This window comes from Dipteris shenzhenensis, chromosome 13 (genome assembly GCF_047967505.1).
Source record: "Dipteris shenzhenensis isolate YYH24624 ecotype China chromosome 13, Dip_SZ_1.0, whole genome shotgun sequence".
In the NCBI taxonomy this organism is placed as follows: domain Eukaryota; kingdom Viridiplantae; phylum Streptophyta; class Polypodiopsida; order Gleicheniales; family Dipteridaceae; genus Dipteris; species Dipteris shenzhenensis.
In genome coordinates, this window is record NC_141608.1 from 46,598,703 (window position 1) to 46,614,117 (window position 15,415).

At 44.2% G+C, this 15,415-nt stretch overlaps 1 protein-coding gene and 1 pseudogene across 2 annotated transcripts in view; one reads left to right on the forward strand and one right to left on the reverse strand.

Annotated features, from left to right (window-relative positions):
* LOC147895481 (uncharacterized) overlaps nt 1-15,415 on the forward strand; it is a 138,718-nt gene that overhangs the window by 67,994 nt on the left and 55,309 nt on the right. For both annotated transcript variants that reach the window (XM_087384029.1, XM_087384030.1), the window contains exon 6: nt 15,155-15,287. In XM_087384029.1, coding sequence (XP_087240155.1) covers nt 15,155-15,287 — 133 coding nt within the window. The remainder of the gene's footprint in view (nt 1-15,154; nt 15,288-15,415) is intronic.
* LOC147895482 (MFS-type transporter clz9-like) lies at nt 10-9,851 on the reverse strand (annotated as a pseudogene).

The following is a 15,415-nucleotide window of genomic DNA, read 5'->3' on the forward strand; positions in this document are numbered from 1 at the left end:
GTTGTATTTTCAGAAGCTGCCGTAGTTTATATTCTTCCTGATCAATTTCTGTGCATATGCATTTGTAAGCATGGCTTGATTTCTGACTGCCTTGTTGATAATGGAAATAATCTTGACAGCATTTCTTCCCTGGTCCACTGAAGTGATTATGAGCTTTATGGGTAATCTGCTTGTGTCTGATTCCTCCTGATCACATTAAATGTCGTTGAGTTTCTCTTCAGCATCCAGACCATAGTTGACTTGTAATCACTTTATCTGGCACCAGAGTCTTAAGCTTTACTGATCTTTACTTGAACCCTCCAAGCCTTTCGGGCAAAACTGTCTTACATTGCACCTTGACTATAGTTATATATTTGCACTCTTTACTTGTTAAACCAGATCATTTGTTCATGTCACCTTTGTACTTCCTTTTTCCAATAAATATTTGGTGTGGCATACAGTCCACCCAGATGTCTTTCTTGTTCCTTTTTGCTATGGAGGCCTTGGCTACTATTTGCGAGTGCATGATTCTGGCCTGGTTTTGCCCATGCCTTTTGATTGGCCAAGATCTTGAGCTCTCACTCCAAGCTAGTACATGATACTGCCCTATATGTGGGGGGTTCTAGTGTCTTGTGCACGTCCATTTCCTTGTGGCACAAATATGCTGTTTCCTTTGGTCTCAGTGGCTCCCTATACAACTGGAGAGCTGAAGGCTTAGGTGGATCCCCAAAGACTTGGTGGCGCTAATAAGCCCCCAACAGAGTCCACTTGCTGGCCATGTAGGCTTCCTATTATTGAAAGACCTTATTTGCGACGACTCCATCATCTTCATGAGGTGGATACTAGTGAGCTGGAACGTGCACGGTTTCCATGGTCGGGCACGTTAATACCTGCAACACTTGTTCTTACAGAAGTTGTGGAGAGCTCTTGTTGGGCAATCACCAGATATTCTCATGCTCTAGGAGCACATGTTTTCAGCCAAGGACATTCGCAAATGGAGACACCTTCTTCCAACAAGGGGTTCACCTTGACAATGGGCGTAGTGGGGGGTTTGCATTTCAGGCAGGTCCTTCAGGAAAGAGGGCACTTAAGAGGGTCCTAGTCTCCATCGAGTGACTTTAGGAGAACGAGCCAGCATATTTGTGGCTGGAGAACAGATACGAGAGTGCCAGATTGGATAGAGATCTGGTGCGCGGAGTACTCCTATCGTGGGTGTAACTGGGAGAAAGGATGACATGATAGTTCTTGATGGGCCTCCAATTGGCAAGGTCCTAGCTTAATCGATTCAAAGATGAGAGAGGCCATATGCACTCCGACCCCTGCAAGATGTCCGAGAGATCCCTATCTTCTTCTACTGATAGCCCTTTCAAGTAGAGCAGTAGGAGCTTTAAGGTCCAGACCCTAGCTAAGATCTTATAGGTGTAACTGGCCTTTAGTTTCCTAAAGGGTAGTAGACCGTAACTATCATTGCATATTCATTGTTCACAGCCACATCGCATCATTTCCAGCCACTTAACTTCAAACAATACCACTTCGAAACAATTTGAGAAATAACTAGATGGAGGCTAGAGTGCCCCTGCTCAATGAAACCAAGTAGAAGACACCACACTGGCCCCAAACACTTGGTGCCCCTTCCATTATTCCCCACTGGCAGTTCCTCTGTCCAAGCCAAACTTTGGCTACAACCTGCATTCCATCCTAGTGCACACACTAGTGCCCAAGTGCCAAGGCAAGGCTAAGGCATTCACCATTGTCCTTGACCCACTAACTGTAAAGGTGTCCAAGCATTCCACAAAGCATCCAACTTGCTCAACAGGTCTGGCAAACCCACAACCCACTGACCAGTTTCTCAGGGTGACCAAGCATCAACACAGATCTCACACTGAAGAAGTGACCATAATACAGGCTCTTCCTGACAACCAGCAAAAACAATTCCGTACAGTCTACCTTGGATTCCGTGCAACAGCCCGTACAACCGTAATTAATGCTTCTGTATAGCCATACGGAATCCTTGGAGAATGAGCCTTAGAGAGAGAGAGAGAGAGAGAGAGTACCTAAGGACAAGTGAGTAATGCAAGCAAGAAGAAACATCAAAGCATCCCGTACTTTCATCAAAAACCAAGCGTGGGAGGAGAGAAAGGGGGTACGTGTGCATGAGGGACTGCCATGTGGCCCCCTCATTAATGCTCTAACCCCACAAAACCAATGGAACATTGATTTGCGCCCACAATAAGCTCTAAGGATTCCGTACAGTCCACCTTGGATTCCTTGCAACAGCCCGTACAATAGTAATTAATGCTTCCGTACAGGTGTACGGAATCCTTGGAGAATGAACCTTAGAGAGAGAGAGAGGACCTTGGGATAAGTGAGTAATGCAAGCAAGAAGAAACTTTAAAGAATCCCGTACCTTCATAAAAAACCAAGCGTGGGAGGAGAGGAAGGGGGTAGGTGTGATGTCACCAGGTTTCACTTCTTGGCTTCTTTCCCTTACGTTATCTATCCACGTTTTTATCTGCTGCCTGAATCTCTACTCGTCATTGAAACAATCACGGGCGATGGCTTTCTGTTATTCCACCCAGCCTATTCTCAAGGATAGTAAATCATCAGATTACGTATATTCCTTCGTTATTTTCCTTCATACTTATCCATGAGACCCTCAATTCCCTAGATAGTTCTCCTTGCCAAATGTCATCAATATAGCCTCTCCACTTGGTGCACCTTTTTTCCCCTCTCTTGGGGCACATTAAAAACCACTTGCCCCTTGGCATTATTTCACATTTAGGTGCACCTAGGCCTTAGCACTCAGAACTATCTAGTCAATGCCATTCCGCCCTCACCTAGGACCTTGGCAGTTACTTCTCTTGACCATTTCAATTACGCACATTAACTATTACAAAAGTTGGTCATCTAAGAGAAAATGCCCACCGATCTATTCGAGGTCATGCTATCTCGGCTAGAGCATAACATTCCTTCCCTCTTCAAGCATCAGCGTCCTCGATGATGAAATCTGGGAACGCTCTCCGTAACTGGTATACGGATTCCCAGATAGCTTCCGATAGAGGCTGACCATGCCATGCAACCAACACCGTGGGTATCTTCCGATTTCGTATTTGCATTGTTCCTCGGTCCAGGATTCTTGTTGGCTGGCGCCTTGCAATATCCTCTATCTCCTGAAACAAAACCACACCTTCGATTAGTGAGTCACCTGTATGCAAAAATTTCTTTAAGCGCGAAACATGAAAAACCGGGTGCACCTTACACCCCTGTGGCAATTCTAATTTATAGGCTACACTGCCTATTCTCTTTAGAATTAACCACGGCCCACAGTATCGAGGTGATAACTTAGCACACTCTCCTGAAGTCAACGACTTCGAGTGCGAAGGAACTCTGAGAAAATCTTTTTCTCCTTCTTCAAATACTCTTATAGACCGATTTTCATCCGCATACACTTTGGCTCTATCCATAGCCTGGCGGATATTAGCTCTCGCAAGTGCTAGCATCTCCCGTATCTGAACTACAAAGTTCGCGGCACTAGGCACTTTCTGAGGTACTCCAACTATAGTTGGATTGGCTGGTCTATAACCATAGTTCAGTTCAAACGGACTGAACCCGGTAGAGGAATGTTTCCTATCATTGTAGGCAAACTCCAACAATGGCAACCACTTGTCCCACGTATGTTGCTTCAATGACACATATGCCCTCAGCATATCCTCTAAAATCTGGTTGATTCTCTCCGTCTGACCATCCGTCTCAGGATGATCCCCACTACTCATTCCCAACTCAGTCCTTAGTGTCTCAAATACCGCTGTCCAAAAATGACCGGTAAATCTAACATCTCTGTCTGACACTGTGGATCTAGGCAATCCATGCAGACGAAATATATGTCTAATGAACAAATCCGCCACTTGCGGGGCACTAACAGACTCTCTAGTCGGAATGAAGTGAGCCATCTTCGTTAGACGATCAACCACCACAAGGATAGAATTATATCCTCCTTGTGTTGCAGGTAGTCCTACAATAAAGTCCATGGAAATGCTCTCCCACTTACTTAGTGGTATCTCCAAGGGCTGTAAAAGTCCGGGTGGCTTCACCCGCTCGGCCTTACTTACCTGACACGAGAAACACCGTGTTACATATTCATGAATATGCTTTTTCATCTTTGGCCAAAAGAAATCTCGCTTCACGAGATCATATGTCTTCTCGACTCCTGGATGTCCCGCACACGGGCTGTCATGGCATTGTCGAATGACTCTCTGCCTGAGATCATTCTGACCAGGTACTACAACCTTGCCATTTCTAACTAGCATACCATCCCTTATGGTATATCTTGCATAAGTTTGGCCTTTTCTGGATGCTAGGTCATCCTTTTCACTTTCCCCGGGTTTTAACACATGAGCTTTAGGCCATAAGCTCTGGACAAACTCGTCCACCTTTTGAGTTTCTCTGATCTCGGTCATTAGAGCACTCTCTAATACCGTGAAACTCACGTTGTGCATAATGCGAGACAACGCATCAGCCACCTTATTATCTTTTCCTCTTCGGTACCGAATCGTTAGATTAAACTCCTGCATGTGAGCTTTGCCCACCTAGCTTGGCGGCCCCTCAAGTCAGGTTGTTTACAAAAATGTTTCACAGTATCATGATCTACATCCACATAAAACTCTGAACCATACAGATAATGCCTCCATGTTTTCAAAGCATGGATAACAGCATACAACTCCAATTCATGAGTTGGCCAATTCCTTTGAGAGGGAGAAAGCTTCTTGCTTTCAAAGGCTACTGGCCTTCCCTCTTGAAGGAGGACTGCTCCTACCGCAATGCCACTTGCATCGGTTTCTAGGAACAACGGTTTCTGGGGATCAACTATTTTTAACACCAGTCCTGAGACCACAGCTTGTTTTATGGTGTTAAAACTTTCTTGTTGATTCTGTCCCCAAATAAAAGGTACTTTATCTGAGGTCAGATCAGTCAATGGCGATACTATTCCGGAATATCCTTTGATATGCCTTCTATAAAACTGGACAAATCCCAAGAATGATCGCAACGCGGTCAGACAACGCGGTCAGACTCTGAGGGATTGGCCAAGTTAGTATTGCAGCCACTTTCTTCGGATCCATTTCTACCCCCTGTGGAGTAATTATGAACCCTAAGTATTCAAGCCTAACCATACACAGTATAGTTTTCTTTTTATTCACATAAAGACTGGCTTTCCTCAAAGTACTGAACACTATTCTTAAGTGTTCATGATGCTCAGTAACACTTTTACTGAATATCAAGATATCGTTAATAAAATGTACTACGAACTTTCCGATATACGGACGTAGTAAATGGTTCATAAGCATGACGAAGGTCGCTGGAGCATTGGTAAGTCCGAAGGGCATTATCAAAAACTCATAATGACCAAACCTGCTTCTGAAAGCGGTTTTATGCACATCCTCGGCTCTAATCCGGATCTGATGGTAGCCGCACTTAAGATCTATCTTGCTGAAAATCAGGGCTCCATGTAATGCATCTAGCAAATCATCAATCCGAGCCATCGGATGCTTAACAGTGATATTATTCAATGCTCTGTAATCTATACAGAGGCGAAACGTATCATCCTTTTTCCTCTTTAATATCACTGGCGAAGCAAAAGGTGAGAAACTTGGTTGAATCTGCCCCAACTTGAGGTATTCTTCCAGTTGTCTACGCACCTCCGCTTCTTCAGCAAAACTCATTCTATAGGGAGGTCTATTTATGGGTTCTGCCCCCGGGATCAGTTCAATCTTATGTTGAACTTTCCGCTCTGGAGGTAACCCATAAGGTAGTTCATCCCTAAAACATTCAGAGAACTCCTCTGTTATAAGATCAGCCAGCTTGCCCATCTCACCACTTTGCGTAACATCAGTGCTAGCCGAAGAATCATCCACCGGCTCTACCGATGCCGTGCAAAGGAATAAAAACTCTACTTGAGCTTTTCTGATTTCCATCACGGAAACCAACGGTCCCTGAGGTATATCTTTTTCACCTCGCAAGACATAAAGCACATCATTCATCTTGAATTGATATACGTGCTTTTTCCAATCAATGGCTGGATTCTTCCTAGAATGTCATGCCATACCCAGGGCTATATCTGCATGAGCAAGCTTGGTCATTTCAAAATCAAGCTTCTCAGCATAGTCCTGAATCCGAAGTTCCAACTGGGTAACCCTTTGGTCCCATACTTCAGTTGAACTTCCATCTGCCATCCTGACTGTATACGCATAGTCAGATGGACTTGTCTTTAATTTCAGCCTCTTCACGAGCTTGGAGTTAATCACATTGTGAGTTGACGCTGAGTCAAACAACACAATGACATCATGACTGGCCACTTGCCCTTTCATTTTAATTAACTCCGTATCATTGAAGGCTGTATACCCCGTTGCTGCGGGCTTAGATAGGATGTTATCAGGTGCACTCGTCACTAACTTAGCAACAGATACACATAACAAACAAGGTACTAACCTCTGAGAAGGTCCCGCCAGTTGCATCTGCATATGTTCTGCATTGGGACTCTTCTGCATTTCTACGTCGCATTCAGATATTATCATATTAGCCGTGCGACGGTCTTTATTCAGTGGACAATCCTTCCACTGATGTCGCTGAAGGCAGCCGAAGCACAATCCTTCTTTTCTAGCTTTTTCTTTTTGTTCAGGAGTCAACGAGGACTTTGACCAAGCCCGGGCTGCCATTGGAGTTATTTTCCTTTTCACCCCAACGGTGGTACTTGTTTTTACTGGTCCCTCAACCGGCTTCACCTGCTTGGTTTGGCCACTTGGCTGCGAGACACTTGTCTTTGAAACCCATTTCCTCGGAAATCCCCCTTTTTTCGGGTACTCATACTGAGTCCCTGCCTGCACAAATCCACCAGATCTGCCTCTGGCATCCTCATAGTTCAGGGCTACTGCAATAGATTCATTTAGTGTAGTCACATATTTAGCCCGAACTTCCATTTTGATTTTGTCGTTTAGTCCATAGATATAGTTCTTTAACTGAACCGACATAGGGAGAGGGTCTGTTATTTTCATGACACATTCCCTGAATTTGTGAGTGTACTCTGCCACTGACAGACTCCTCTGACGAAGATTTCTATAAGCATCCCAAGCTCGGGATTCTTCATCAGGTGGGAGAAAGTGTTTTTTGAATTCAGCTTTAAACCCTTCCCAGGTGGTTGGAGCAACTTGATCCTTCTGTTGCTTTATCCACCATCTGTCCGCTGCCTCAATAAACAGATGTGTGGCCTCGCGGATTTTCTTTAGATCGGATCTAATCTCACAAATGGCGAAGGCTTCTTCCCACTTGTGTAACCAAACCTCGATCACATCAGAGCTGCGCTCGGTCATCCGACCAGCGTACTTCTCCGGTCTATAATTAGCGATATTAGGCACTTTGACCCTTGCGCGCTCTAAGGAATGTATACTGGGCTCTGACTCTGCTGGAGCTTTGCCCTTATCAGTTCTAGACGGTCTAGCCGACAAGGCTTGCACCATCTCCCTGATCTCATTTTGACCAGCATTCACTTGAAGCTACTGGTTCATAATCTGCTGTAAAGCATCCTCTAATATCGAAATCCTACCAATCAATGTAGGTGCTGCATGATGTGACATCTGTTGTGTAGACTGTACTCTAGACTCAGGATTCACTCTTGAATTCTGCCCTTCTGCTTCCATAGGTTCACAGTGGAAGATGGGATTTTTTTTTTTCTCTTTCTTCTCTTTAAAAAAAAAAAAAAAAAAACCCAAATAACCAATATATACACCCTTCACTTCTGTCCTGCTTTCCTGATTTTTTTTTTAAAATAAATAAAAACAGTGCAGAAATAACAGGACCAATTGAAAACAAAAAACTGTACGAGGGAAAGAGCTCCCTGATGAAATAATCCGACGTTGCGGAGCCAAGGCGGGCGTTGCCTCACGAGAGAAACTGGGCAGCCCAGTGGGTGGAGGTCCAAGCCCGAAACGATGGCTCAGTAATAGACCTGCATCTCCAGAGTCGCCCTTTATTTTCGCACGCAGGGGTGCCGACGATTGCTCCGAGCCTGCTTTCTGTCGATCTCTACGTAGCCTCACCTAGCGCCGATCAGTTCCGTCCAATGATATTGGGAGGTTACAGCAGAACTAAAGAACCGTCGCAAATTCCAGACTTGCCATGAAGGAAGTGCTACGCAAGATGATCACTAGGTTGACGGGCAAGACGGAGAATACTGCGACCAGCGACGAGCTCCGTGAAGGTCACAAAGCGTGGTCATGAGGTGTTTGCAGGTGACGAAAGCCGTGCCCTCAACGCTCTTTCGACGTCAACAGCGCCCAAGCTCACGTCCAGCTCGACCCGTCTATCCTTCTCTAGACCCTACGCTCCTCTTGGCGCAGATCATCCTTTCTCTTGTTACACCGTTGATCGCCCAGGATCACGTCACATACAACCCTCGTTATCCTACACCTTCACCGATTTCGTCGTAGATCACGAATCCCTTTCATCCTCTAACCATGCTCTGATACCAAAATGTCACCAGGTTTCACTTCTTGGCTTCTTTCCCTTACGTTATCTATCCACGTTTTTATCTGCTACCTGAATCTCTACTCGTTGAAACAATCACGGGCGATGGCTATCTGTTATTCCACCCAGCCTATTCTCAAGGATAGTAAATCATCAGATTACGTATATTCCTTCGTTATTTTCCTTCATACTTATCCATGAGACCCTCAATTCCCTAGATAGTTCTCCTTGCCAAATGTCATCAATATAGCCTCTCCACTTGGTGCATCTTTTTTCCCCTCTCTTGGGGCACATTAAAAACCACTTGCCCCTTGGCATTATTTCACATTTAGGTGCACCTAGGCCTTAGCACTCAGAACTATCTAGTCAATGCCATTCCGCCCTCACCTAGGACCTTGGCAGTTACTTCTCTTGACCATTTCAATTACGCACATTAACTATTACAAAAGTTGGTCATCTAAGAGAAAATGCCCACCGATCTATCCGAGGTCATGCTATCTCGGCTAGAGCATGACATGTGAATGGAACATTGGTTTGCCCCCACAATAAAGTTCTAACCCTTCTAACCAATGAAACATTGGTTTTCTTGGGCCTAACTTTATGACCCCTCTAAACCTTGCCTTGCCCCTAGCATGTAGGCCTAGTGTGTGCACCTAGGGACTTCTGGGAAGTGTCGCTTCCCGTGGGCTAGTCCCCTAAGCCAAAGTTAGTCACGGTTCATAAATTCACGTCCTCTTGACAATAGGCTATGTCCCAAAACTTGGGGGCAGAAATTATGCATCAACCAAACCGATCTTTCCTTGTTGAAGTTGCTCTTAAAAGATTTAAAGATTGACACATCGAGGGGTTGGAGCTTATGGGAAGTATGTGCTGGCAATGTCACAATATCAATCCCCCATTCTGTAGCATTGGCCACAACATCCAATACAGTGTGGCTCCCATGTCAATCAATTATGAGCAATTTTCTGTTTGTCGGTGTGACTCCATTTGGAACAGAGGCCTTGAAGTACTGAAGCCATGCAGTGAATAGTTGGCCTGTCATCTAAGCCTTGTTTTGCATTGACGTGACAGCTTCCTCCTCACATTGGCTTAGATAATTATGCATTGCTCTCTTTCCTTTGAATATGTAATATCCTGGAAGAGCAAAGCCAGCCGCATTAACACAACAAAGAATTGTATACCACTCCCTTGAATCGGGCCTTAGTCCGTATACTTGCCTTGAGCCCTTCCTAGAAAGCACTTTCATTCCTCTATCTTTAGATCCTTGCACCCGTCTCGTCAGCATTCCATATGTTTTGAGGTGGGTATCTGTGTAGATTATACATTGTCTCTAGGTTGTCATGGAAAGAAGCAACAATGTCAGGACAGAGGCTCACAGCTCTTGAGTGATCAAGTGGCTTTGCCACTCGGAATGTCAGCTCTGTATGCCTCTTTCGGAATCCATCCCACCAACTCTTGCCGGGAACAGCAATGGTTCTGGGATCACCATCCACCAAGGGCTGTGAGGAAGTAGCAATGGTTGTGGGATCACCATCCACCAATGGTAGAGGGGGGGAAGCAATGGTTGTGGGCCGAGCAATGGTAGAGGGGGGGAAGCAATGGTTGTGGGGCTAGTACCAAGCAAAGGGTGTAGGGGGGCAGCAATGGTTGTGGGCCGAGCATCCACAATTGTCCTTTTGAGTTGAGAACTCCGACTCTTGCTTCCTTTGACTGCAAGTCACTTGCTTCGTCGGGTTTGCATGGCTATGGACACAATGTGCATTGAGAAACACAGCTTTGACAAAGCACTATGGTGCAACTAGCGTGGTGTTGTGTTGAGAAACACAGGATGGATTATGCTTGGAGACCACACTGCTAAAGTCGCCTATAAATCAGCCAGTGAGGTAAGTTAGCCTTCCATGCACCCAAGCAAGGGTTCTTAGAAAAAAACCACAAGAAAATAGGTACATAAGAAGCCTATAAATCAAATCAAGTTATGGATCTCTCAGTTGCACCTATAGATAAATGCAACTTGTAGATCTCTCATTTGCATTCAACCAAAGGCATACATAATTTACATGAAAGGGACCAACGCGAACTACTGCCTTCAAAGAATTGTACATTCCTACCGACAACCCTCTACATATAGTAATCCCATCACAACCCTCTGCATACAGTTATCCCATCATATTCCTAAGTAAAATCTGCTGCATACAGTAATCCCATCACAATCCAAAGTACACCCTCTGCATACAGTAGTCGTACATCCCTAAGTACAATCTATTGCATACAGTAATCCCATCACAATCCTAAGTATAAGGGCTATTGATACGAAAATTGAGCTGCTTGCAAAGAAAATAAACATGGAATACACTAAAAAATTTAGTTTGTGGTACTTTAAAAGACATTATAGAGCACAAGTCAAGGGGCAAGCCTTTGATCTACTATAGCAGTGATTCGTAGTCATGGACAGAGAATTTGCGATTCTTTTGAGCTAGGGCTCGGCTTGCAGCAGCGATGGGAGACATGGAAAATTGAGGGATTGTTGAGAGCTGCTTCTTCATTTGTTGATGGCGTTTGGCGGTGCATAGCAGCCCTGGCGTGACGTGAATCCCTCCACAACAGCACACTCTACGTCCTTGGAAGTCCAGCAACACATCAGAGTAGAGAATACCTCTTACAACTGGGTGCCTCTCAATCAGACATTTGATGCACTCACAAGGTGGCTCAATGCATTGCATCCTTGTAATCGCGAATGGGCGCAGGTGGGATGCTTGACACAGCTAGGATGTATAGTAGGTAGCTTCACTTTCTCTCATTCTTATACTTCTCTTTTTCATTCACAAATGGGTGCAGGTGGGATGATTGACTCAGCTAGGGAAGATCCAAGTGATTGCAATCAATTGGTTGTAGTACGAAGCAATGGATTGCGCCGTAGATCTTTTGGAGTAAGGATTTGGAGACATCGATCGATGATGGAAAGAGTGGAGGGCTTGAAGATGGTGGAGAGAGTGGAGGGCTCGAAGATGGATTGATGGTGGGAAGAGTGAGAGAATATCTTCAGTAAAGAGGTGGGTATGGCAATGGTTAAGGGAGCTGGTATGTAGAAGATATGCATACCGTGACTCTTAATGCTTGACAGAGAAAAGTAAATAGAATGGTGGCTCTACACAATTCTGGAGTTGAGCTAGGACTAGAAGGCAAGCAAGCAAGAGCTCATGCTGTGGTGGAGACCCTCGTCCCAAGTAACAGGATAGCATTGGGTGACGAGTTGGAGGCTTCTGGTTCACGAGATGGAGTCTTTTCGCTGGCCTAGTACGTTTTGTGGGTGGCTATATTGACGAAAAGAGTGGGGGCCTTCTAGCAGGTGCCCCTTTATCGGCCCGCTTACCCTAGTCTCACCAATGCATGTTCATGGAGGTCGCTTTCACAAGAAAGGGGTCCCCAATGATGCAGAGCTTGATAAGTTTTGCAGCATCTCTCAAGCGGCCTCATTCGGGCCACCCTAAGGTAGAGATGAGTCACCCTAAGGTAGATATGAGTTTGAGTGATATTCTCTAATCTAGCACTCAGATGTCCAAAACTAAGAGGGTCGTATGCTGGGGCAGCAAACACACATTGGGTGGGCACAGCGGGACAATCGTTTAGTGAGATTACTAGGGGCATGAAGTCCCGTTTCCCCCCCTCCCCCCCCCCCCCCCCCAAAAAAAAAAAAAAAAAAAACACCGTAAGGAGAGGCTAAGTGCGCTTGCCCACATGAGTGGTGCCAGTAAGGATATTGGGGAGACCATTCTCGCGGCATGGAAGAAGCAAGGCCCTACCCAGTTTTCTGCAGTATCGGCTAGAGAGAGTTACTCTAGATGGAGTTAAAGCGAGGGGATGGAGACCCGGGAGACAATGGGATCTAAGACTTGGTAGAGTAGCAAAGGATTAGAGTAGTTGGTTGGTTGATGCGGAGTTTGACCATCGATTCTGAACCCTTTTTGTATGGATAAGATTACTCTAAGTGTTGCCTTTGGTTATGGGAGAGCAGACCCTTGCATCAACAGGTGTAGTTGTGACAAGGACTACATAAGAGAGCATCCTCTAGGCTCTCCACCCAACCACGAGCTCTCCCTCAAGACCAACGCTCACAAGTGGTGCCAGGTGTCCTTAGTTTAGCCTTCTCTTAGGCTTGCTAATAATTAATGCCTAGGCATAGAGATCCCCTAGGTCTTAGCCTTCGATGCAAGCACTGGCAAGGCGTGTGGTTTCCCGCCTTACCATAGCCAAGCCTTAGGATTCCGTGATTATGGGATATATATATGGAAACCTCCTTTGGAGATTGTTTACCCTTTCAATGTTGAACTCTCTTCAGGTCTATCTTTCCACTTAACCAGACATTCTTGATAAACTGTATGTCTTGTTCTTTTTTTCATGCCTATCTAAAGTTTTTTTTGGTTCATGAAGTAAAGTAGCAGGTTTAATGATTTCAATTAGGACTTCATTTTCAATGAGATTGTCATCATCTCCTAATTTCCTTTTTAACCTACTTACATCTCTCATCCTTCTTGTAATGAAGTTCTCCAATTCTCTTAAGTATTAGGAATGGTCCACAATACTTAGGAGACAACTTTGTATATTTTGTTGTCTTTAGGGACTCTAGAGATTCGGGCATCGTAAAATAGACTTTCTCATTTTGTTCAAACTCCACCTTTCTACGATCAGGGTTTACATACTTCTCGCTCTATCTTGATCCTTTCTACTACTTTCTTTAGCTAATTTAAGCATTTGACTCATATCCTCAAGAAAATCTTTGGCTGCTTGAATCTTCTCTTTTTTGAGTCCCACCGCAATTAGGACTCTATGTTAAAATCATACATAATCATGAATGGACTAAAACCTATAGTTGAATGCTTCACTATATTATATGTAAATTCTAAGATGAGCAAATACTACTCCTAATTAGTTTGTCTTTTCCTTACTTATGCTATGACTTGATTGATTCTTTCAGTTTGACCATCACTTTGTGGATGATTTGGAGTGCTCATATTCAAAGTAGTTTCCGACCTGAAAACCATAGACCTCCAAAAATGGCTGTTAAATTTGCTATCCCAATCACTAACAATACCAGATAGTAGCCCTTACAATGTATAGATACTCTCCACAAATAGCTTTGCTAATTCATGATTTTTAACCTCTTTATTGGCTGTAATAAGTTGAGCCATCTTGGTTGCCCAACTCACAATGACCCACACAAAGTCGTGCTCCCTCTATGTGCTAGGTAATCCAACGATAAAGTCCATAGAGATGCTTCCCCATTTGCCAGATGGGATCTGCAAGGGATGTAGGACACCACCTATCTTAATGTGTTCAGCCTTATTGCCTTCGCTATACGGCTCGAAGGTGGTCATCCAACCACTCTACACCTCTTGGTGAGTTTCTTGACCCTTGCCTCTGCAAATAGGATGAAGGACAAATGCAGCAGTGTTCAAGGGAGAGTACATCATATTCAGGTACAAGCCATCGTTGATAAACATGAGTCACCAAGTGTTTGAGTGACGAGTCATGTCTAGTTAGAAAATGCATAAAAGGATACTGCAAGTGACCCATAAAAGCCTACCTTTCCACACACGTCATGTACTTTTTGCATTGATTTGCTGAGATATTCATGTTATCCAGCTGGTCCACCATCATGTCCATCAGTTCATACACAAATCCCATGTTGCACCCTCTCTACCCACAGGACGGAGAATCTTCGAGATTCGTGCACATGAGTTCTTTATGATATGGCATTGCTTTCAAAATACATTATAAGGACACGTTGCTCCACAAGTTCACACTTTTCTACAGAGGCTTCTTCTAAAAATGTACGATAGCGGGAAGTTCACGAGCAGCTTTTTTCAGGAGGGTTATTTTCTTTAGGGAATGGGAGGGGTTCCCCTTTTTTTTCGGAGTCCATAACAGGGTTGAGATGGCACTATCAGCCTCAGCCTTGGTTTCTTTCTTGTTTGCTCTGAGGAGCTTTTTATTAACCACTTCCAGGGTGTTCTTTTTCATGCTTGTATGAGCAAAGAGCCCTTGAGCTTTGGGCCAATGGGCTGTATAAAGACTCGAGAACACTGTAGGCCGAAGCAGAAAGGGGATTGTGCAGTTACTACGCAGGTATGGATGCCAAGAAAAAGCCCAAATCGATGCTGATTTGGGCTTTGGGGTTTTTTCAAAAGTGGATTTTTTCAACCATCTAGTTTTTCAAACGTTTGAAATTATTTGAAACATGTGCTGTCAAAGCACCATTCTTTTGGAGTTTTAAAACACGTATTTTTCAAATATTTCAAACGTTTGATGAACCTATCAAACGCTTTTCATAGTATCAATACCTTTTGTGTGTTCAAATGCTCAAATATGTGTAGACGCCAAATCCTTTTAAAAATGTTGGATTTTATAAGATTCTGAGTGTTCGAAAGCAGAAATAACATCACATTATGGGACAACCTCTTTATACAGTTTAAAGGCATAATCTGTTCTTTGATAAGCTGCACGTGTTGCTTTCTATTTATCTGAAGCTAATTGCCTATGCATCACTTTTACAAAAGGAAAAGTGTATTTCAGACTCTTTGTTTAGGTTATAGCATCTTAAGTACACAAGTGTTATGTTTAGAGAGAAGAGGCTCTCACTTGTAGGCTATGTGTTTTGCATCAGGCCTTAGGTTTAACATCGGCCAGCAGTTTCGCAGCAGGGATGGCTGCAGACAATTTGGCCATGGCTGCATACTTCACAGTGATCATGTCAATACCTGACAATTCCCATGATTTCACTCAAAGTGCTGCACATGGTGATTACAAAATATCTATTTTTAGTCAAGTGGTGGAGGACAAGTACAAGGAAGGAACTTTTTCTCAACGTTGGTGTTTTGAGAGGTTTCTTTTCTAAGAGCTTAATAAGTATTTGACTTTGTCTTGA